This window comes from Myotis yumanensis, unplaced genomic scaffold, assembly GCF_028538775.1.
Source record: "Myotis yumanensis isolate MYYU_CA2020_CCGP unplaced genomic scaffold, mMyoYum1.0.hap1 SCAF_22, whole genome shotgun sequence".
NCBI lineage: Eukaryota > Metazoa > Chordata > Mammalia > Chiroptera > Vespertilionidae > Myotis > Myotis yumanensis.
In genome coordinates, this window is record NW_027223773.1 from 5,983,984 (window position 1) to 6,007,245 (window position 23,262).

The 23,262-nt window shown below is 42.9% G+C and overlaps 2 protein-coding genes across 3 annotated transcripts in view; one reads left to right on the forward strand and one right to left on the reverse strand.

Moving 5' to 3' along the window:
* The window catches only part of WDR26 (WD repeat domain 26), a 37,819-nt gene extending 31,483 nt beyond the window's left edge, over positions 1 to 6,336 (forward strand). For both annotated transcript variants that reach the window (XM_070401470.1, XM_070401471.1), the window contains exon 14: positions 1,636 to 6,336. In XM_070401470.1, the coding sequence (XP_070257571.1) occupies positions 1,636 to 1,661 (26 nt within the window). In that variant the 3' untranslated portion in view covers positions 1,662 to 6,336. The remainder of the gene's footprint in view (positions 1 to 1,635) is intronic.
* Positions 6,337 to 10,655: 4,319 nt separating this feature from the next.
* On the reverse strand, positions 10,656 to 22,856 carry CNIH4 (cornichon family member 4). Its single transcript, XM_070401258.1, has 5 exons — positions 22,741 to 22,856; positions 18,766 to 18,834; positions 16,235 to 16,347; positions 14,756 to 14,896; positions 10,656 to 10,852 (listed from the first exon to the last, which is right to left on the reverse strand). Exons 1-5 carry the CDS (start codon positions 22,807 to 22,809, stop codon positions 10,825 to 10,827), a joined length of 420 nt encoding a protein of 139 aa, XP_070257359.1. The 5' UTR covers positions 22,810 to 22,856; the 3' UTR covers positions 10,656 to 10,824.
* Between the last annotated feature and the right edge of the window lie 406 nt (positions 22,857 to 23,262).

Genomic DNA, 23,262 nt, shown 5'->3' on the forward strand with positions numbered 1-23,262 from the left:
TCTTTAAATAAGCATATTTGATTTAAAGAAGTAGGAAAATAAGAGATTTATAGTAAGTGGGTTTGTTTTAGAGCTGCCCTTGAGGATGTGTGTACTGCAGTGGGATCGAGTTCGCTGCTCTTCGGTGGGTGTGATTACTGTGGATTCTCACTGCAGTATGTAAGCCAGGTGTGAACTCAGCTGTAGGGTCCTGGTCTAAGTCAGCAACTGTCCATTGTATTTTGGGTACATAGGTATAGCCCCCAAAAGATTTTCACTTCTACCTAAAATAGGAAAACAACTTCTTTTTTTATTTTTTAATATATTTTATTGATTTTTTACAGAGAGGAAGGGAGAGAGATAGATAGTTAGAAACATTGATGGGAGAGAAACATCGACCAGCTGCCTCCTGCACATCTCCCACGGGGGATGTTCCCGCAACCCAGGTACATGCCCTTGACCGGAATCGAACCCGGGACCTTTCAGTCCGCAGGCCGACGCTCTATCCACTGAGCCAAACCGGTTTTGGCAGGAAAACAACTTTTATATAGAAATTTGGTTATATGCCTTTTATACAGATATCTTCTGGGTTCTTATTCCCCTGCTTGAAAACATGTTTTTGTGTGTTTTTTTTCTAATTAAAGTAATACCTGTTTGGAATAGAAATTTTGAAAAACATAGATGAAACTAAAGAAATTACCATTTAAAAATCATAACACCCCAAGATATGCTATACATGTCATTTAAATAAAAATTTGTCACTTAATTCCATTTCAAAATAGAGAATTTGCTAACCTTTTATTATAATAGTAGAGTTTCATACTGTGTGTGTGTTTTTTTGTTTTGTTTTATTTTGAGGAATATATAAAATGGAATAGTCTCAGATACTAACATATGCTAAACTTGGATGAACCTTGAAAACAATATGCTAAGTGAAAGAAGGCAGACACAAAATAGCACATATTGTGATTCCATTTACATGAAATGGTCTTGAATGGGCAAATCCATAGAGACAGAAAGTAGACTAGTGGTTGCTTAGGACTGGGGGCGGGTGTTTGTATATGCTAATGGTGATGCAAATGTCCTGAAATTGATTGTGGTGACGGTTTAACAATCCTATGAATATATTAAAAACTATTGAATTGTACACTTTAAATTAGTACATTGTATAGCATGTGAATTATATCAGTAAAGCTGTTGATACATTACCGCCCCCCCCAAAAAAAAAAGTAGGGTGATTTTGCAGAATTTCAAACTGAGCTACTAAAAGGAGAATTAAGTATATAGTTATAATGCACAGTTCTGCCTTGGACTGCCATATATGTCTTACTGTTATAAACTGTCATAAAGATTTTCCTATTGTGCATAACTATTTCAAGGTTCATTTTAAAAGTAAAAGATTCCAATATGGTTATTCACTTGAGTACTGCAATATTCAAAATGATCATGAGTTTAGCTCTAATGTATAGTCTGAGACATGATACAGGCATCGTTTTAGTGATTATGATGAAAGTACTAAGAGTTTGCCTGTATGTGTTTTTTTTTTTTTTAATATCATGGTGTTGATTTTAAAACTTTCTAACTGGCAACTTTTTTCTCCCCCTCCCCTCTTCTTCCTCTCACCGCCCTTCCCATACACTCCTGTCTTGTCTTCAGAGGAATGCAGTAGCATGGATAGTTGATGGCGAATTTGGAGCAGACGACTTCTGTTTAACTTAAATTAGTCGTATTTTAATGGCTTGGGATTTGGTGCAAACAAACATGATTGATAGCTGGACAGACATGCTCGTCATGAAAAAAAGAACCATTTCTGAAGCCCGATTGGGGCCAAACATTTACACCTTGCTTCATAGTAACCAGTTGAGATGAAGCGCGTCGTTAGAACGTTGTTGGACGCCATGTTGAATTCTCCCCCATCGGTTGTGAAGAACTGTGCTACATTCAGGCTTACCCATTGAACTCAGTATATATATTTTCCCCCCCTGCCTTTTGTCTGGGGGGATACCATTCTTGTTGCTCTTCTGTGTAATGAAGTTTAAAATGCTTGTTTGGAAACTTTATTTAACAGTTTAGAAGGCTTGATAGAAAGAGTGCATTAGTCTGAAGAGTATACATTGGATAGGAAAGAATTTCCTCCTTTTGTTTCTCCAAATCTTTCCGCCTTATTTAGCTTGAGATCTTTGCAGCTTGGTTCATGGATTCTAGCCTTGCCCGTTGCACAGTATATACAGATCCAGATGATAAACCAGTGAACTATGTCAAAAGCACTCTCAATACTACATTTGACAAAAAGTTTTGTACTTTTCACATAGCTTGTTGCCCCGTAAAAGGGTTAACAGCACAATTTTTTTAAAAATAAATTAAGAAGTATTTATAGGATCAAAGTGACTTCCTTTGTATACATTTGGAATCTAAACCAGCTTAAAAACAGTTTCCTCTGACTCAGATGCGCAGTGCAACTGGCGCTCTCCGGGAATGCCACCTGAGACATGGTCAGAAGCAGTGTGGGAAGGACATTACACAGGACATTCAGAGTAATAATGCGAAGGTTTGCCCCCTTTTGTTTTATTCCTGAAGTAACATCAGTACCTGATCTTGAAGAAATTCAAGATGTAAAAAGAATGTTAAATACAATCAACATGAGAGATCAGTAGTCAGCTTAGGCTTTCGGCAAAGCTTGTTCCCAGTTGTTCTCAGCTTGGGAAATGGTTTGGTGTGATCTAGCAAGAGTAGACGTCAGCAGATAATAACCACTTTGGAAGTTTCTAGTATAACAGCTCGTTAGAAGAATTCAGCAGGTTACAAACATATTTAACCTGGGTTTAAAACCTCATAGTCATTTCTCTTAATTGCCCTTAATATTTTGACATGTAGGGATACATACATTTACAGAATCTTCCTTGTCAGTTTTTCAGATATTGCCATACTGAACCTCATTCTAAACTGGTGCTGTGGGTAGTCTTTCCCTCTCCCCTCCCCTTTTAGTGTAAGGAAAGGTTTCCTTCATGGAAAAGCACTTTTAATTTTGAGAATTTCACATTTAAAATAAGCCAAAAGCCTGATGTTCACATTGTGCTTTTAAGTTCGTAACAGCTGAATGCAACATCCTTAGACTCCTTTGAAATTCCCTCCCTTTTTCAGTAGAAGATAAATACAGTGACCACAGCTGTTACACTGGGAAGAGGAGTGGGAAGGCCCCCAAAATAAGATTCTGGTGAAGAAAATCTTGAACTAAGTTCCCCATTTGGCCCAGCCAAGTCTATATTATTTCCATGAGTAGACTCTAGAGGATCCACAAAGAAGGGAAAAACTTGGATGTCAGACATTCTTCCATTGGGGCTGAGGGGTTGGGGATGGCAGCAGAGAGAAACCGGAAAGTCGGGGAAGGGGAGAAGAAAGAAAAACACAATTGGCCTTAAAATAGCACGGATTCTCCCAAAAGCTCTCCTAGTCAGAGAAAATGACAAATCGTGGTCAGCAGATTATTTTATCAAATTGGTATGTAAAAGATTTCCTTAAGCTCCATTTTGCAGAGATCATTACTTAGAATCAAGAATTCCTGTTTTGATACTTCTAAGTTAAGATACTATATGTTACAGTTTATCTGGTACTTCATTTTTCTTAACTACAATTACTTTTTACTTTAAGCTTGAATAAAAAATCTTCATTGGTAACTGTATATAATTAAGTGGCAACTTCTCTTTACCTCAGTACAGTTAAATCCATATTTTCAGTGATTCATGTATGTACCCTGAAGCCGTTAATACACCCCAGTCTACAGCAACATCACTAACAGAAAGCGGGCCTAGACACTCCACAGCTGTTTACAAACAGGGTCACGGTGTGTCCGGGAACATGGTAACACTCGCTGAAACGTGTGCCCCTTCCGGGCAGTTAGGCCCTCAGCTTCTGCTCTCCTCCACCCAGCCGCCCCTAGGCCTGCGATTTCAGAGTGCTTCTCAAGTCCAGTGGCAAACACTTTCAAACAGTGGAGTGAGCGTGTGAGGCACATCTCGCAATGACATAACTCCCTTAAAACGGAGTCACAACTATGCAAAGGTTTCTGCAGCAGCTAGCTAGGTGAGTGTGTTTTCCAGGTATGTCTGAACTGGCCGCTTCCTACATACACTGGTACTTTGCTGTGCCAATTTGCTGTAAATGTCTGTCTCCTGCATTTGCCGTGCTGTGATTGTGCTAGAAAGGTGAAATAAATGAAGAAGAAACCCAGGGACTTAGGATACAAAGAGCCCAAGAGCAGGATGGCCTACCCCTAGATGTAACAAAACTGTAGTGTGGCATAGGGTTAAGAGTGAGAATATATGGGAGAAAACTATCAAACCAGCCACAAGATACTAACAAATGTATAAACTGAAAAGTACCAATACTTTTTGCACATAGATCAAAATAGAGTGGAGAATTTTGGCTCCCAAAAATCAGGTTAGTAGGCTCATTTCCATGTGCTTAAAAATGTTTTTTGTTGTTGTTATTCATTGATTAAGGGCTAGAGCAAGTATGAAGTTAAATGTCTTTTTCCTCCAAATAATTGGTTATTAATAGTACAGTGTTGGATTTGGGGGTTACTGAGACGCGTGTGGGTGGTGGTAAAGGATTAGGAGTGGAGAATTGGGAGGGATGACTACGCTTCAGTTTTGGTTTTTGTAGTTTAATTACTAGTGTTCATGCCAGCTACCTTTCTGTTACTCTTATTGGCCAGGTAAATGTGTTACATGAAACCAGGTAAGTAGTTTAAACAGAGGAAATTTTACTTGCAAATGCCCCTGCAAATTGGCCTATTTTAGTGGGTGGGAGAACAGAAAGGGATGACCTGACTTTAAATATAAACTAATTAAAATAACCTGCTAGTTGCAAAGGGGGGAAAAATCCAATTTTGTATTTCCTTAATCTGAAATCACACTAGTAGTAATCTGGCGATTTATTGTTAGGAGTGTTCTCCCTCCAGAGTGGCATTCCGTGACATTAATAGAAAACCCTTCTTTCCCACCCCTCCCCATCTTGAAATTTTCTTTTTTAGGATGTTGGTTCCTGCACACAAGAACCTCTGCTCACAGTGGTAAATATATGGTACATCTCTTGAAAGGGACATGTCCATGTCAGTTTCTTTCACAGCAGAAGATGGCTGCTTTTGAATGGGGAGGAAAGAAGACATTTTTCTTAATATCCTTTTGCCCCATCTCTAAAATGTATATGCATTTTGATTTGGGTTTAATTTCTCACTTAGACGTTAGCATCTCTCTTTTGGGGTTGCTCTCCAAAATAGTACTCCCAGTCAAAAACCATGTTTGACTTAATATAAGCAAACTTAAAGAGAGGTGAATTTCATTTTCACATGGACACTTTCTAAAAACAGGGTGAACTTAATTGAAATTTTTCAATGTTGTTAGGCTGTTGTTACAGTAGCTGCCCTATATAGTTGCAAAAACAAAAACGATAAAAACTCATCCCCTATCTACTTAATCCAGATAGCCTGGATGTAATGGAACTCATAGTATAAAAATGTGTGTGTTGTGTGTCTGTGGAAGAGAGAGAGTATTCATAAAAGGCCTGGAAACGGCTGTTCTAGGCTCCTGTCAGTTTTACTAAAAGTCTTGTGCACATGCGAATGCCCTCTGAATTGAAGGTTTGGTTAATACTGGTATATTTTTATAAGACTGATATGGTATCCCCATCTTTGAACTTAAACATTTTCATTATCAGGGTCAATGTGCTAAAACTGAATCGTAACATTTTTAGGCACAGATGGAAAACAATGTTATTGGCTCCTTGAAAATGTGGGTGTGTGGCGAGGGGACTAGATCCACAAGAGCATGTATGTCCTTACAAACCAAGCTGGAGAGATCAAGAAAAGAACTTGTGTTGATCTCAAGATTTCTAAATTGTCAAGATTTACATGGCATTGTGGTGGAACTAGTTAACATTAGAGCTTTTGGTATGTAATAACTACTTGCTATGGACTGATTAAATGTTTCAAAGGATTGTGTTCTTAAATTTGGGGGGGTATTGTTTTTTGTTGGTTTGTGTTGTTTTTTTAACTGCCTCTCAAATTATATTTAGTACTTTAAATTTCTTTGCTTTATTATTTCATTAAAGCATAAAAAACTTCAGGTCTCTGATATTTATTTTCACTTGTCCCACTAATTATTTACGAAACACACTTTGTTAACGTTTATAAATGTGTAGTATATTAAATGTCTTTAAAATTTTGTTCAATTGAAGCTACATTAACTTTGATTTGTGTTACTGGTTTGTTTTTTTTAATACACCTTTCCATGTCAGTGCGTAGCACTTAACCAATCGTTTGTATTCCCTTTCAATCCAATAAACAGAATGAGTAAGTCATTGTTGCTGTGTTAAATCTCATAATATGCATTGATCTGCATGTCTTAGTACTGTTTTTACCTGAAACAACCAATTTGCTAAATTTGACTTTTTAAGTTGATGTCTAAGGAAGCACTGTTTTATCTGTTGGGATATCTTTTTTTTTTTTAATATATTTTATTGATTTTTTACAGAAAGGAAGGGAGAGAGATATAGTTAGAAACATCGATGAGAGAGAAACATCGATCAGTTGCCTCCTGCACATCTCCCACTGGGGATGTGCCTGCAACCCAGGTACATGCCCTTGACCGGAACCGAACCTGGACCCCTTGGTCCGCAGGCCGACGCTCTATCCACTGAGCCAAACCGGTTTCGGCCATTGGGATATCTTTTTAAAGAACTATTGTGTGGAATCATGGATTAACTTAGAAAAATTTACATTTTAAAGGAGTCACATATCCGCTTGTTCAAAAATATTACTGATCTGAAATTATGCACTTAGGCATCGAATACATTGATTAGTAGAAAAAATATACTTCTAGTTTGAAATTAAAATTTATGTCATAATAATTGTATTAGTTCTTTAAAGATCTTGGAGAAAAGCATTCATTGTATACAAACCTGTAGCGCATTTGTATTTATGGGGGAAAAAGAAAACCAATTGCCCCATCGGGGTGAAGTATTACAGAAGTGGGCTTTAAGATTTTTACTAAGAGTGGAGCTCTGTTCAGTAAAAGGAAGCTCAAATATGAAAAATTAGTATTTGGCAGGCAAATGCTGGCTGTCAGCTTAGGGTGGCAGAGCCACTCAGAGGCCAAGAAGCACTGCTTTGAGCCAGGGTTACGGCTTCCTCTGGTCACCAGGCAAGAGAACAAAGGAGTTTTCCTACTGGTTTTCTTTAAATACAGCTGTGCATTGCAGAGTGAGCTAACTCAGGTTGTTCTTTAAATACAGCTGTGCATTGCAGAGTGAGCTAACTCAGGTTGTTCTTTAAATACAGCTGTGCATTGCAGAATGAGCTAACTCGGATTGTTCATCTGCATTTCAAGCTTCATGCCAGATTCCAGCACCAGGAATAAAAACCTCCCAACCTTAAATCGAAGAGTAGAGAGTGGTATTTTATAACAATTCCCTTCCACAAGAAAAGTTGATGGTCTTTGGTTACATCGTTTAATGGCTTCTTGAAATTTTTTCTAGAAAAAACTTAAAACTGTTAAAGATTCAACAAACAGTATGACCACATCATCCTAATACTACCTCCAAGCATCTTAAGTGTCACCATTGACTTTGTGGCAATGAGCTCTTCTCCCTCAGACTTTATTGGTGTACTGAACGTGAGCTTGCTAGATATGAAACAGCATTCTAATCACATAATTAACAAAATATTCAAGCAGCATGTAATGAATTATAGCTACCGCAGGAAATGGGGAAAAACGAGTTTCAGTCAAGTTTTCAATTCCATTTTGTCTTTTTTAATATATTTTTTTTATTGATTTCAGAGAGGGAGAGGGAGGGAGAGACAGAAACATCAATAATGAGAATCATTCATAGGCTGCCTCCTGCACACCCTACGCTGGGAATGGAGCCCACAACCCGGGCATGTGCCCTGACCAGGAATTGAATCGTGACCTCCTGGCTCATAGGTCCACACTCAACCACTGAGCCACACCGGCCGGGCTCACTCAATTCCGTTTTGGATATGAGGATTGGTCATATTGATGCAAGGGGGATCCCTCATATACATTTCAAAACGTTTTTCTTTTATAGCCTCAGGAAAAAGAGCTTACTTAAGACAAAGACATAATTAATCATGATGATTGACCATATCCACAATTGAAATTAATGAATGTGCTAAATGGTTTTCATTTAACTTTGAGATTTTTAAGCTACCTTACACCCCAAGTAATTTTATGTTGTCAATTGGCACTGATCCACTCGTAGGCAGTTTTGGGGAACCACAGGTCTACCGTATTACTTCAGCAATGAGACCAAGAAATAGAAGCAGGAGCAAGAAGTGTACTGAGAGGGACTAACCCCAAAGCTGCACACCTACTTGGTCACTGAGGAACATTCACACGGAACAGGTATGCATTTGGGCTAATGTACTGGATGCTTACAGTGGGCCAGTCTCGATGGATGAGCCACTTTATATGCATTCTCACTTAGTTCTCAAAGTAACTTTACAAGCAATTTCCATTCTACAAAGGAGGGAAATGGGCTAAAACAAACCAATAGGTATAAAGGAGTTGGGCCTCTCAGCTAGGTGCCTCTGAGCTCCTTTGTAAGCACGACACCATACAAACCCCCCTTAGTCTACGATGGCTACTTGCCTGGGAATAAAGCTGACTGTTAAAACATGTCAACCCGTCAGCCCGGCCCGCATGGTTCAGTGGTTGAGCATCGACCTATGAACCAGGCCACAGTTCGCTTCCAGGTCAGGGCACATGCCCGGGTTGTGGGCTCCATCCCCAGTAGGGAGTGTGCAGGAGGCAGCTGATCAGCAGTTCTCTCTCATTGGTATCTTTCTCTCTCCCTCTCCCTTCCTCTCTGAAATTAATAAAAATTTTTTAAAAGTGGTGCTTTTTCCCCTTTACATCATTTATAGAGAAGCACCTGGAAAATGGGAAAAAACCTAGAGTTACCCCCCTTTTCCTGGCTTTGCTGCAGACAAGCAATACAAGAACGGCAGTTTTGTTTGTTTTTAAGCTCAGTTCATGTCCCAGAAGAGCTGTCCTTTGTCGTAAACAAGGCACCTTCCAGTGTGTGCAGCCACCGCAGTGCCGCCTGACAACCTGTAGACGGACAGCCAGACTCAACTGCGTGGGTTTGACGTGGGTTACTGAGAAAACTTGAAACAGAAGATAAAACATTTCGGTCCACGGTCCTCCACCACCTTTTAGCTACTCGATGTAAGCTTTTGGCATCTCACTTCTAAGGATTTCAATTCTCCAACAGCTCCCGTGGCTGTAATAGCCCGAGTAGAACGTGAAGAGACCCCGGAAGTTAGGGAGAAAGGCAGAGTGAGGGGACTGAAAAGGTGCCTCAGAAGGAAAAGGTTCAAGAGAGATGCAAGCAAAGTAACTTCTATGTTACAGGTTCTTGGCTCTTTGCCGGGAGAAATACAGGATAACCACAGGGAGCAGGTTCTGAGACACCCCCCCCCCCCCCCCCCCCCCCGAGGCCAACAGAACCAGGTTCCCGTGCCTGCTGTTTCACTGCTCCTTTCCAGTGGCCGGGGCACCACGTCCACCCTGGAAATGTGGGCCTATCCGCACGGAGTTTTTTGCTGGCTCCCTGGCTTCTGCCAAAGCTAAACCTAGTCCAGGGTCGAAAGGACATGCAGTGTTTGATGCTTTGGTAACCACACGCCTTGTTCAGCCACCCAATTCTGCCTCAACACGGAATCATCCCTTTGGACTCTGCCATAAAACATGCCACGTTTTGCCTAAATGCCAATACTTAAGATTAAAGCACCAAACGAGGACTGAGAATTAACTTCCAGGTTCACTTGACCCAGCACACAGAGCCAAAGAGGTTAAGTGCTCTCCCCAACGGCAAGATTTACCCGTGTAGCTCCAAGGAACCGTTCGGTTGGACGCTGCCGTGTCTGAAATAGCTGGTCCTGCAGCTCCCACTGCGAGTGGCCAGTGCAGCAGGACAGCATCCGGGTAACCTGGCACCGTGCAGAGCCCTGACACCGAATGACTATTCCTGCCTCTAACCTGAGGAGCATCTACCAAATCACCTCTCCAAACCCACAGAAAGACGGCTGGGAGAGACCATGTGCAGATGGCTCAGGGAGCACACAAGCAGGAGAGCTGGCCAGAGCCAGTGGGACTGCACAGGTCTGAGGGTGACTGTGGAGGCAGTGGCTCTACATGAAATCTCTTGGTTAATTTTTCCCCTCCCCATAAGCAGGAATGGCACTGCACATGGCAGGTGGCTTATTAGGTGTCACAAATTCCATAAAGAAAGATATGATCTTTGAAATGTCTTTTTCTGTTAAGATTCTGAGGAAAAGGCTTTCCCTGACAGTCCCATAAATCTTTACATTAAATACATGAAGCTGCCACGATAGAGGCGAAAGGGTAACTGACTCTCTTCCTCTGCCCAGGTTAACGGGGCTGCTCTGTCCTTGGCCTTTCCCGTCACGTGATGAGCAGCTCTGCTCGTCGAGCACGTTCTCCCTTTGAGTGTGCCCTCCCTTTCTCTGGCGAAGGTTGGAGTGGCAGTCCCGCTCCCACATCCAAGTTACCATCTTCAATGACAAACAATGACAAGCACCTTCACATGTTGGGGTTCAGGCTAAAGTGGAGAACCAGAAATCTACAAAAACTCAATTCATGTTTTTTAAATAGTTTATATGGTAAAAATACAGCAAAAATATTTTTTTGTTCAAAGAGGAAAAAATATACTGCTATGGTTACGGTCCTAAGGATGATGTAAGCATCTCTGGCTCCTCGACTGCGCACTGTAGTGTAGCTGACTCCCACCACGGCTGCTCCAGCTTCAGTCATTTATCAACGCCAAGATCATACTGTGGAGAGAAGAAACTCAGGTTACCAACGTTTCCTTAAGGCACGTCCCACAGTCTGCTGTGTCCCAACTCATAACCCTAAGGCTCAACTGGGAACACCCATTTGAGTAAAAGACATTGATACCGAAAGAAAAGAAAGTCTATGTTGGGGTTTCTAGATGCCCTATGTTTTTTCACTAAAAAATAAGGTAATCAAGGTGGGGGTGGGGAATACAATCTAAAACCAATATTGAGCTGTCATTTAGGAAAAAACAAGCTATGTCCAGGAAACAACCGAATTCCCTAGCCAGATTTTTGTACAGGCTAACCCTGTGCCTGCAGCCGCCTCCCCATCCTGCCCCGTCAACTAGGACATTCCTAGTCGGGCCTCAGTCAGCCTCTCCTCTGGGAAGCCAGCCCCTCAGCCCAGGGCAGTTGCTCAAGCTCCTTCCACAACTGATCTTCCCACCTGCTGGCTTCCGTTCTAGCCCTGGATTGTGAGCTCTTCTGAGACTCGTGCTCTTCTGACCTGGGCACCGTCACCTTCATATTCAAGAATAACATCCAACTACAGCAATCCCAGGCTCCTGGCTTTTCCGAGAGATTGTGTGCTGCTCCTGTGTGTCACCTGACATGTAGCAGTCTCTCAATAAATACTCTATGAAAACCACCACAGTAACAAACTATCATTTCCTTTTACTGGAATCAGCTCTGCTCTACTGGGATCAAATGATGAAATACACAGAAATAACCTGGCGTTACCAGTGGTATAAGTTGTTCAACGTTAACCATACTGAGTGTACTCAGTGCACACAACAGATTAATGGTAGTAACCAATATTTTTTTAAATTTTTTTTTAGAGTTTACTATAGGTCAGCACAAACGTCAGGGCTTACAGACATGATCTCATTTAGTCCACATCACTGATAAGGTAGGTACTACTACTATCACATTTTCAGAGGAAGAAACTGAGGCACAGAGAGGTTAAGAAACCTGGCCCAGCTCACACAGTGACTAAGGTAGAGCCCAGATGCCCCTACACCAGTAACTAAACAAAAAACCAACGGCATAGATGCTACCAATCTCTAAAAGAAGACGGGCATTTTTTCCCTTTAATTCTATTTCATAAACCCTGAAGGAATGCCATAGGCAAGGCACCCAGGCAAGCTGTGGCCAGCGACACAGAAAGGAGCAGCATAAAATCCCTGCATTGGAAATCTGATGATTTTGGAAATAAAACCACTCAAACAACAGCAACCACAAGCTAAGAGCAAAGGACATCTGAGATGATTCTTTCATCCTGATCCCTTGAGCCATGGGTGGCTCCAAGGGGTAAGGTAACAGTAATGAGCCTAAAAATGACAAGCTAAGACGGAAAAAGGAGAGAAGAGAAAGAAAGGGAGCCGCTGACTCAGTCAAACCCCTTCCAGGTGGCCTGTCATCTACTCAGTTGTAAAGAACCACACGTTAAACCTGCCCCAGACAGCTTCCTGATTCCTCTGATCCCCGTCTTCATCCCATATCTTCCCATTGCTTGAAATTCAACAACCGAGAGCTAAGAGACTGTCATGCGTTTTTAATTCTTAAGGCACCGTGTTGGTCAACCAAGGAAGACACTGCTCCCTAATCCTACATTCACTCCCGGAAGTGTGACCACAGTGCTGTGCCCACAGCTGTCCCAAGAAGCTCCTGCTAGCAAGACCAGGGAATGGCCCCTCTACTCTGCTCCAACCATGTAAAACCTGGAGGGGTGGGGAGGATGAAGCAGTAACCTTGAGCTAAGCTGATCCCTGCTTGCTTTTTGTCCCTTCAGAAACATAAGGGAATATATATGATGGTAAAGATACCTTCATATGGTTTAACTTCAAAAAGTGGCAAAAATGAAAATAGGTGTACCATTGTGTTCTTAACATTACATTTCTTTGCTCTTTTTTTAAAATATATTTTTATCGATTTCAGAGAGGAAGGGTGAGAGAGAGATAGAAACATCAATGATGAGAGAGAATCATTGATCGGCTGCCTCCTGCACGCCCTCCACTAGAGACTGAGCCCGCAACCCAGGCATGTGCCCTTGGCCAGAATCAAACCTGGGACCCTTCAGTCCGCAGGCCAAAGCTCTATCCACTGACCCAAACCGGCTAGGGCTGCTCTTTATTTTTCATCTTTAATGCGAGAATTAAAAATTAAGCACATTATCCCTAGCTGGTTTGGGTCAGTGGACAGATCCTTGGCTGCAGGCTCCTCCCTGGCCCAGGCCCTGGTCAGGGCTTGTGCAGGAGGCAACCAATCGATGCGTTTCTCTCACATCGATGTTTCTCTCTGTCTTTCCCTCTCTCTTCCACTCTCTCTAAAAATCAATGGAAAAATATCCTTGAGTGAGGGTTAACAAAAAAAACAAAAAAATTAAGCACATTAGCAGTGAGGTAGGGTATGAGAATCAGAAATTAATTCCAATGTGCTTTTCTGTCCTAGTTTTTAAAAAACAGAAAAGCAAGTAAGATAAATAGCGAAAAGGAAACTATCTAAACTCAACTTTAATCTACTCTATGCTAGTGGGTGAAATTAGCACAGTCAAAGGATTTTAGGAGGCCTAGTTATTCAGAAAGAACTAAAACGGCTCTGACTTCTGACAATTTTTGTTTTTTTTTAATATATCTTTATTGATTTTAGAGAGGAAGGGAGAGGGAAAGAGAGATAGAAACATCAATGATGAGAATCATTGATTGGCTGCCTCCTGCACATCCCCTATTGGGGATCAAGCCCGAAACCCAGGCATTTGCCCTTGACTGGAATCAAACCCGGGACCCTGCAGTCCGCAGGCTGATGCTCTATCCATTGAGCCACACCAGCTAGGGCAACTTCTGACATTTTTTAAACCTGCTGTCTCTATTCAATTTCTAATTATTAAGAAGACTCCTCTGAGTAATAGAAGTTTCATTCAGTGCAAGTTTTTCCTAACAGCCCTTATGCCCTTGTGGAAAATTAAAATTTACCTGCAAAAAAAATAGGAATGATCTAATTAAGCTCAGATACAAAGGTTAAGCCTGACATCTAGCATCATAAAGGCTTAATCAAGCCATACACATGACAACTTTTTTCCTTCTGCTTTTTCTATGGGTCTATAATAGATTTAAAAAAAAAAAAGTGACGTGTTTATCTCTAAAACATAGGGTAATAAATCTAAGTTTCAAACAGTGTCTGACAGCCAATCCTTCATATTAATTTTCTTTTTAATATATTTTTATTGACCTCAGAGAGGAAGAGAGAGGGAGATATGAGAGAGAATCATTGACTGGCTGCCTCCTGCACGACTCACACTGGGAATTGGGTCCACACCCCAGGCATGTGCCCTGACTGGGAATCGAACTGTGACCTCCTGGTTCACAGGTCGATGTTCAACCACTGAGCCACGCCGGCCAAAATTAATTCTTACACTTCCAACCTGTTATAACCAAAGCCTGATGCAGTTTTACCAGAATGGACCACTTAGCAGGCTGGAGAATAGGCATCACACCTCAGTCCCTTATTGCCGAGAAAAATAGGCCAAGTTGGCTGTAAGTTGCTGAGAGCTGCTCCAGTGGTCTGGTATCCCATGAGTGGGACAAGCTTTAGGCTACAAATATTTATACTTAAAACAGGCAGTGAGACCTCACAACTGGACACCAGGGCAGGAAAGGAGTAGCAAAGACAGTTTAAGCATGTTGACAACTTTACAGCTAAGGAATAACTAATACTATAGAGTAACTCTATTGTAGGTCAGACAGAATGCTGATGCAATGACATACACAAAAACCTACACACTGCAAGAAATTCACATAACCCCCCAAAGCTCTGCAATGTCAACGCTAAATCCTACAGAATAGTGTCTCACCCAACAGAAGCAGGCAGGGGGCCCAGGAAAGGCCACCTTACAGGCAGACTCACCTGTAAAGATACATGAAGAAACAGAGCAGGTGGAAGCCAAGCTTGATCATGGCTTCTTTCATGTGTGACTTCAGCTGCCCTCGATTGTGGATTTCTGTTGGGTCAAACACTCCCATGTTACCGCTTGGCACCATAATGAACCTGATCAATTAAAGGGTGCACACATATTAGAAGGAAAATCAAGTCATCAGCAAAAATATTCAAAACTAAGTAACCAATAATCGTCAACCTTTAAAAGTGAGCCAATCATAGCAGTTTTAAATTCAGACCAAATATGAACAGGGGATTATGGTAAAGTCACAGGCCACCGCTGTTTTCCTTTGAAAGATACAACTCTGTTAATTTGTGGTGCAGTGTTCTGCCCTCTGAAACAAATACAGGAACACTCTAGAGAAGCGTATTCTATGCACTGAGACCCTCTTCCACATCTTCTGTAGAAAACCACTGGAGGGGGCTCCAAACCAAACCAATCTTATCAAGTTCTTAGAAACGTCTTTATCTAAAAGGTTCTAAATCAATTAATGCAAATCCCTTCACTTTCTCATCCTTCATAAGGAAGAGTAGTGTCAGACATAATCATTCCCATTTCTCAGATGATAATCAAAAGAGAGGGTCTATGTCCAGACCGGAAACCTCATCTCTGTGCTCCTGCTGATCAATAGAGAATGTCTCAATCCGCGTGGTTTATGAACAGTACCTCCCTTACAAGGCAATTCAAAGGAAACAGAACAGAAATGATTTAGAATAAATGCTATTGTGATGAAATAAAACTCTTCCATCAAGACAGTAAATGGATAGTTCAGATTAAAAATTCGATGTCTAATTTTACGTAACTAAAAAAAACAGATGAAGTGCCAAATACACACGTAAGAACTGTACTTGTTACAGTGGTGGCGGTGTGACCACAGTGGGGAACTAGGAACGGAGCTGTAAGTCAACAGAGAAGGTAAGGGCACCGTAAGCGTGCTCCTCGTTCCACATCCAGACCAGTTCACACAGACTCAGAATAGACTCCAACTGTTTAAAGAAACCTTGGTAATACTGTATTTAATATATTATAGTTAATACTATGGAGTCCTTTAGGGTGCTTCAGGTAACATGTAACATTTCCTATTTATTTAATATCACTGTCTGTAATAGCTACACGATAGTCTTCCTCGATTGGTTCCTTTTACGAATAAGGAAATTGGGGTACTTGGAGAGAAACCATGAGTTTAAGAAGAACCTGGGCTTCAACATCCAGACTGGGAGCTCTGTGCCACACACAGAGCCTCGCCCGATACTGCCCGTGGCCTCTCCCTGCTTTCACGTCCAATCTTCTTGTAGTTCTCCCTCCCTCTCGCCCCACACTCAGTTCTCAACCCTGATTCTAGGAATGCAAATGCCCCTCTGAGTCCCACGACTCTTCTATTGGAGAAGAGAAAGCTGTTAATGTCTTTAAACTTCCCCAACATGAAACAGCAAACAAACAAGACTCACCGATATATATTCCAAGTGGCAACAGGCAAGTTGAGAAGGAAGATGAACCAGTGCAATGAAACAAGCATTAATAACGTGACAATGGTGTGGCCAATCAATTCTGGAATGATCCACTGCAAGGGGAGAACAGAGCACACATCTCACTGCTGGGTTCTTCCTGAATGACATGTCACTTAAAGCTAAATCAGTGAAGGGACGGGGAACTTCCAAGCTAGTGTTTCAAGATATTTTTAGACTCCATGTCCCAGATTTGCAAACTGCTGTAACTGCTTAGCCCATGCAGACACATCAGGGCACAGCTTGCAAATAATGCACTTAAACTTCAAGTATGTCTTATGTGTCCTTAGCAAATGTTCCAAGTCATCCACTAAGCAGGTATGAATGACAATTAGGGGGAAAATCGAGTAGTGTTTACTTTCTATACCACTATCTATGCTGAAGCCCCTACTCTAATTTGGGACGTATATCCACATGCATGCTGCCTTTCATGTCAGAATATCAGCCTTAACATTTTACAATCACTCACACACACACACACACACACACACTCACACACACACAAAGACAAAGTACTTTAACAATAACAGCTCAAAGTTGAACAAATATGATAATGAACTAAGCTACCAGAATCCCAGCCTATTGGCTTTATAGCACCCAAATGCCCTTAGCTATGCTCTTTGTTTATTGGACAATGTTCTACTTCTCATGCCTCAACACTATGGTGGCAGGTTCTCAATTCATCAATGGTCTTCTTCTTCTAAGAGTAGACATTTTTCTTTTAATAGAAGTTAAGAGAAGCTAATATTTATGGAGCCAAAACCTGAGATTCCCTATTTGTAGAAATGAGGGAAGTAAAATTCAGAGAGATTAAGTAACTTGCCCCACGACTTAGCGGCACAGAGTACAGTAAGTCCAGGCATGCTGCTCCAGGTCTCTTGCATTTAGAGTTTTCTTTTTGCAAACAAAGAGGGGTTTTCTGAGCCTTAAACCTAATCTGCAACAACTGAAACTTTTTAATATGTATATGCATTTTTTAAATGTGACCAATTTAAGTAAGTGTGAGCAGCAAAGTCAAACAAACCTGAAGTGGAATCATGCGCTATCCTGTTATTAGCTGTGGAAACTAGGAAAAGTTACCTATAAAAATTAGCATTAAAAAAAGTACTTAACTTCAAAGTGAGGGAGTAATTTTCTCAGTAGAAGAATCCAGATAAGCTTTTCTTGGTATTTAGACTTTTATTTTTATTTTTTTAAAAAACCAACAAATACCCACCTAAAATATTGAGAAAGCAAGCAATATAAAGACACACAATCCATCTTATTATATGTAGTCATTTCTGTAAAGATGAGAAGGCCTGCTGGAACCGGCATGGCTCAGTGGATAGAGCGTCGGCCTGCGGACTGAAAGGTCCCAGGTTCGATTCCGGTCAAGGGCATGTACCTGGGTTGCGGGCACATCCCCAGTGGGAGATGTGCAGGAGGCAGCTGGTCGATGTTTCTCTCCCATCGATGTTTCTGACTATCTATCTCTCTCCCTTCCTCTCTGTGAAAAATCAATAAAATATATTAAAAAAAAAAAAAAAAAAAGATGAGAAGGCCTGAAACTAATTTAATGTTACATATAATACTATCTCAATAAAAAATTTAAAGAGAACTCTCAAAGCATAGCAGGTAAACATAAAATATTTTATTTAAATCTATTGCTGTATTAAACCATGTCCTGGAAAATTCGACAGAAAGAAAGAGAGAGAGGGAGGGAAGGGGAGAGGAAGAGAGAGAGAGAGAGAGAGAGAGGAAGGGAAAGAAAAGTAGAGAGAAGGAATATAGTTTACTAGAAATTTTAACTTTCCGAGTGTATCTTTATTTCCCTCTGGGCCAGAGAAGCTCACGTAGCCTGAAGATGTGAAATCACTTTTAGGTCAGGCCAAAAGCACCTCTCAGTATTATTTTTATATGAACTTTTATCTAGAAAGCTCTTCTGTCTGCTCATCTCAACTGAATCAGGATCAACGGGTTTCTCTGCATCTAGACAAGCTCTGCCATTCAGAATATTCTTGCCAATTTAAAGCTCTGACTGGATACCAAAGGCAAAATGGCTGTCAAACAAATCTGCTAATTAATTCTATTTCTCAGCAAGCCACAAAAAGAAGGTCTTTCATTCAACTGAAGACAGATTAAGCTTTCTTTCCATGAAAGCGGGGGTGTGTGTGGGGGCGGGTAGGACGAGGAGGGGGGTTGGACACAGAAAACAAAAGCAATTAACCTCATGAGAAACCTTTACCTACTCTGAGTAATAACGTGCTCTGTGGACAAAGGGACAAGGAAGAAGCAGAATAAAGGAACAAAATTCCAAGATAGGTCTTCTAGTAGTTGCATGATTTAAAACATTGCAAAACACATAATTCTACCAGCATTCCGATAAGAGACCATATGCACTCTGAAATCAAATATACATGTTGATTATCTATAATCTTACACAGAAAATGCAGAACTGCCTTCAATGTCAGAAAATGAGCAAAGAAATGTCTTACCTTGTTTAATTTCGAGCAACATGATCTAGCATTAATGTAATCGCATTCTAAATCAGACAATGTAATGATCTGATGATCAAGATAAGGAATTTTTAGACTTCTTTTATAACAATTAAGTATTTAAGTTTCAGAAAGCAATCCCAGTTGCAAGGCATTATTAGACTTGACTTGAAAAAAGTTAGTTATTTCCTTAAAGCTCACTCATTGGACAACAGAATTTTCTCATTTGTGTTCCTTCAACAAATAAATGATTTTCACAAAATAATCCTTTCATTGTGCTCAATTCTAATGTGACCCTTGCAGGACATTCTATCTGAATTCCTCAAATGCCAAACAGTGGCTATAAGAAATGGAAAAAGAAGACCTATAAAAACAGTGTAAATGTTAAAAACCTGAATTCTCCTCAATAGTAGAAAAATAGTGTTTACTTATGACATAACCATAAAATGTCTTTAAAGACTTAAGATATATAAAAAGAAAACAGAATACAAAACTATAAATATAGCATGGACATGTTAGCAGCCCGTATGCTGCAAAAGTTGGATTACAAATGATTTGTTTTCCTAATATTTTTCTCTATTTCCCAATCTTTCTACAATAAACATCTATTACACTGCAATTAAGCAAAAAAATGGTTTTTAGTACAAAATATAAACTCACAAATAAACATTTGAGGGACAGATAGACGAAAGGAAAAGCCTTCAACTGGAAGACAATGCCTGGGCTTTACTGTAAAATGCCCAGCACCTCCCCCCACTAGCTGGGATTGAGATGAAAAATAATGGCAAAATGCTGAAAATCACTCCAGGTGAGCGATAGGAACATGGGGCTTATTACATCACTGCCTCTACTTCTAAGTTTGAAAATGCCCAACAATGCAAGTACAAACAAATGCTTTCCATTAAACTCTAAAACATTTTCATATAAATATTCCCCTATGACCTCGATACGCTATAGTCCAACTTATCACTTTCTCCACAAATTATTCCTATTTGTTTTATTTCTGTCCATGACACAAGCATCACCTGCCCAGGCTCAAAACATGGAAAGTGGTGTCTGCCTTCTGCTTCCATCTCATAATCAGCTGCTACCAGGTCCTAGCGATCATTCCTCCCGAATTCCACTCTCCTCACTCCCTCCTTCCGCCTGCCCACAAGGAGCCCTCTTTTTCAAATCCAGGTGAACGAACCCTAATGGTTTCTTACCTTCCAATCTTTCCTGTTTTCAACCCATTCTGCCGATTCATCTTCCTAGCACACCCCTTTATGTCGACATTTTTCCATGGCTCCCTACTGCCTAGAGAATAAAAGTGGAAAGCCCTTCTCCTTAACATTCCAGGCTTCCAAAATCTGATCTAATTCCTAATTCAGCCTTTCCACCGGGAGCTTCTACTACCACCAAAATCAGCCATGTGCTCCTTAACCCCAGCACCCACAAATGCCATGGGCACACCTTTGCTCTTGCCCGGGTGTGATTATAAACAGCCACCCCTTTTCCTCCTCTGCAGGTGCTCTGTAGGGTTCCAAGTCCAAAGAACTCCTATCCCTACAGAATGTCTACCCTGCCCACTTCCCACCTCTTGGCTGTAATATTAAGAAAGCTAGTTCAGTCCTGGCTGGTTTGGCTCAGTGGATAGAGTGTCGGCCTGTGGACTGAGGGGTTCTGGGTTCGATTCCAGTTGGGGCCACATGCCCAGGTTGCAGGCTCGGTCTCCCGTGGGGGGCATGCAGGAGGCAGCAGATTGATGATTCTCTCTCATCATTGATGTATCTTTCTCCCTCTCCCTACCTCTCTGAAATCAATAAAAATACATTTAAAAAAAAAAAAAAGAAAGCTAGTTCAACTACCCAAAAACACAGTCATACAATAGACCAGGTTTCATCAAAACACACCCTGAATGTACCTTATGGTCGAAGTCAAATATTCCACCTAACATTTTTCTATGAATATTAAACTGGTATACGCCAAGGCTATTTTAAAATATCGAGCCTGACTTTCCAAACTGCAAAAACGAGAAACCCAAGTTTCATTCCCCTGAGTGTAAGCTCCAGTTCCTTTGTCACAAAAGGGACATAGGTCATCCAAACGCAGGCAGATGCTGCTGCCCTTTCAAACCTCATGCGACTGCACCAGAAGAAGGCAGAGCAATAGTTACTGAATATTGGCCATGGGACGGGCAATGCTAGGTGCTTAGCACCTGTTCTCACTACACACACACACACACACACACACACACACACACACACCAGGGAAGTAAAAACCTCCGCACATTTTAAAGAGAAAACGAGCAGTAGCCGGTTGGGCTCAGTGGATAGAGCGTCCGCCTTCGAACTGACAGGCCCCAGGTTCGATTCTGGTCAAGGGCACATGCCAGGGTTGTGGGCTCAATCCCCAGTGGGGGACTTGCAGGAGGCAGCCGATCCTTGATTCTCTCTCATCATGGATGTTTCTAGCTCTCCCTCCCTCTTCCTTCCTCTCTGAAATCAATCTATATATATAAAAGCCTAAGCAACCAGAACGACCGGTCACTATGACGTACTGCGGCCAGTCAACTGGCCAGACTGGAGGCAGGGGTGCTGGCCAACCTCCTCGGCCCCTCCCACCGGCCCGATCACCCCCCAATCCGGCTGGGCCAGCTGGACCCTACCTGTGTGCAAATTTGTGCACTGGGCCTCTAGCAAAAATATATTTTAAAAATAAAGAGAAAACGAAGGACTAAGAGAGGTGAAGTAATGCAAACGGCGACTATCCAGCTGAGCAAGGAGGCCCGACATCAAACTCTTCTCCCACAATAATGCATGGAAACCGCACTCGGTAAAACCACCCTAAAAAGCCAGGATACTCGTTGGGCCCAACAAAACGTTTAAATCTGTCGGACAGGGGCACGTGTGATTTCCAAGGGGGGAAAAAAACAACAATGCAGTTTTTCCTGGCTTATATTTAATGACTTCAATGCACTGGGCGACAGCGAAGACTAGCTGCTCCCCTCCAGGGCAGGGATGAGCTGCAGCGCACACAGCTCCTGGGGGGCTGGGGTTGGGTGTACCCCCCTCTGCGGGCCTGGAAATGCAGCTGAAATGCTGTCCCATGAAGAGCTACCCACGACACACTGAGTTCTGAACCTGGACGGACCCAGGGAAGTGGGCACGTCGAGGGGCGACCTGGGAACTACAGACAGAGCACGTGTCCAGCGGCTCCATTCACCGACCAGCAGCCGCCAGGGCAACCAAAAGAATCCACCGCAGATGGTTTATACATGCATCCTTCCCAACACTCCCTCCAAAACGGCACCTACAAAAGGGGGGTGTCCTCCACCCGTTTTTGAAAAAGAATCAACTCCTGGACGTGAAAGGTCCCTCCAAGTTCCTAAACCCGCGAGAACAAAGGGCAGCAGGGGGGCGAGGGAGTTGGGGGGTGCCCAGAGAATGACCAGAGGCGGCAAAGCGCCTCCAACTCGCCCCAACGCCCGCGGGCCCAGGAGTGAGCACCCCAGGACGTGGGCACTCGCCCTTGGGACACCCCGCATCCGACAAAGGGCCCGGCCCTGGGGGGATCTCCAAAAAAAACACAAAAAACCGCCAGCCGGTCTCTCGGGGGCCACAGGGAAGGCGAGCGCGCCCCCTCTCCTCCGAAGACCTGACAAGGCCACGATGGCCCGCTCCGGGCAGGGCTGGTCCCGGCACCGCGGGGGCGAGCGGCGGCGGGCAGGCCCGGCCGGGGCGCTGCGGGAGAGGCGCGCTCGGACCCGAGGCCCGCAGCCCGGGCAGGGCCAGCGGGGCGGAGGACGGCTGCCGGGCGCTCTCCGGCCCGGGCTCGCCACACCCACTCCGGGGCCGGCGGCCCGCACCCAGGGGCCCGCGCCCGCCTCCTCCTTCCCACGCACCTGCCCGGGTCCCCCACCCGGGCCCAACCTCAGCCCGTCCCTCCGGCGGGGGCCCCGGGGAGGAGGCCTCCGCCCGCCTCAGGCAAGGATACGAAGTACACGGAGAGGAAGATGAGCGCGCAGCAGTCGAGGAGAGAGAAGACGAACACCACCGCCTCCATCCTCCTCCACGGCCGCCGCCGGTCCTTCCGTGAAACCGGTTCGGGTGCCCCGACCCGCCCCACCCCGCCCCGCCCCGCCCTGATAGGCTCTCCACCCGCCTTGCTGGAGCGTGTAATCCATTCCGCCGGGGCGCGCGGCATGCCGGGAGTTGTAGTCCATTTTAAACCGCCTTGGTTCTGCAGCATGCTGGGAAATGTAGTTCATTAGGACGAGGACCTGTCAACGAGGTGGGCAAGGTCTCTCTACCAGCGGTTCTCAACCTGTGGGTCGAGACCCCTGAAAATACATCCTGCATATCAGATATTTATATGACGATTCGTAACAGTAGCAAAATTATAGTTATGAAGTAGCAACGAAAATCATTTTATGGTTGGGGGCCACCACAACATGAGGAACTGTATGAAAGGGTCGCGGCATGAGGAAGGTTGAGAACCACTGCAAGAAATTGTGAC

What these genes read in the sequence shown, in the direction of transcription:
- CNIH4 (XM_070401258.1), bottom strand. Translation starts at nt 22,809, where the DNA reads ATGGAGGCGGTGGTGTTCGTCTTCTCTCTCCTCGACTGCTGCGCGCTC. An exon ending in GTTGCTCGAAATTAAACAAG is followed by an intron (nt 16,348 to 18,765) that starts GTAAGACATTTC and finishes CTCCCCTTGCAG; the next exon opens with TGGATCATTCCAGAATTGAT. An exon ending in TTCTTCATGTATCTTTACAG is followed by an intron (nt 10,853 to 14,755) that starts GTGAGTCTGCCT and finishes TTCTCTCCACAG; the next exon opens with TATGATCTTGGCGTTGATAA.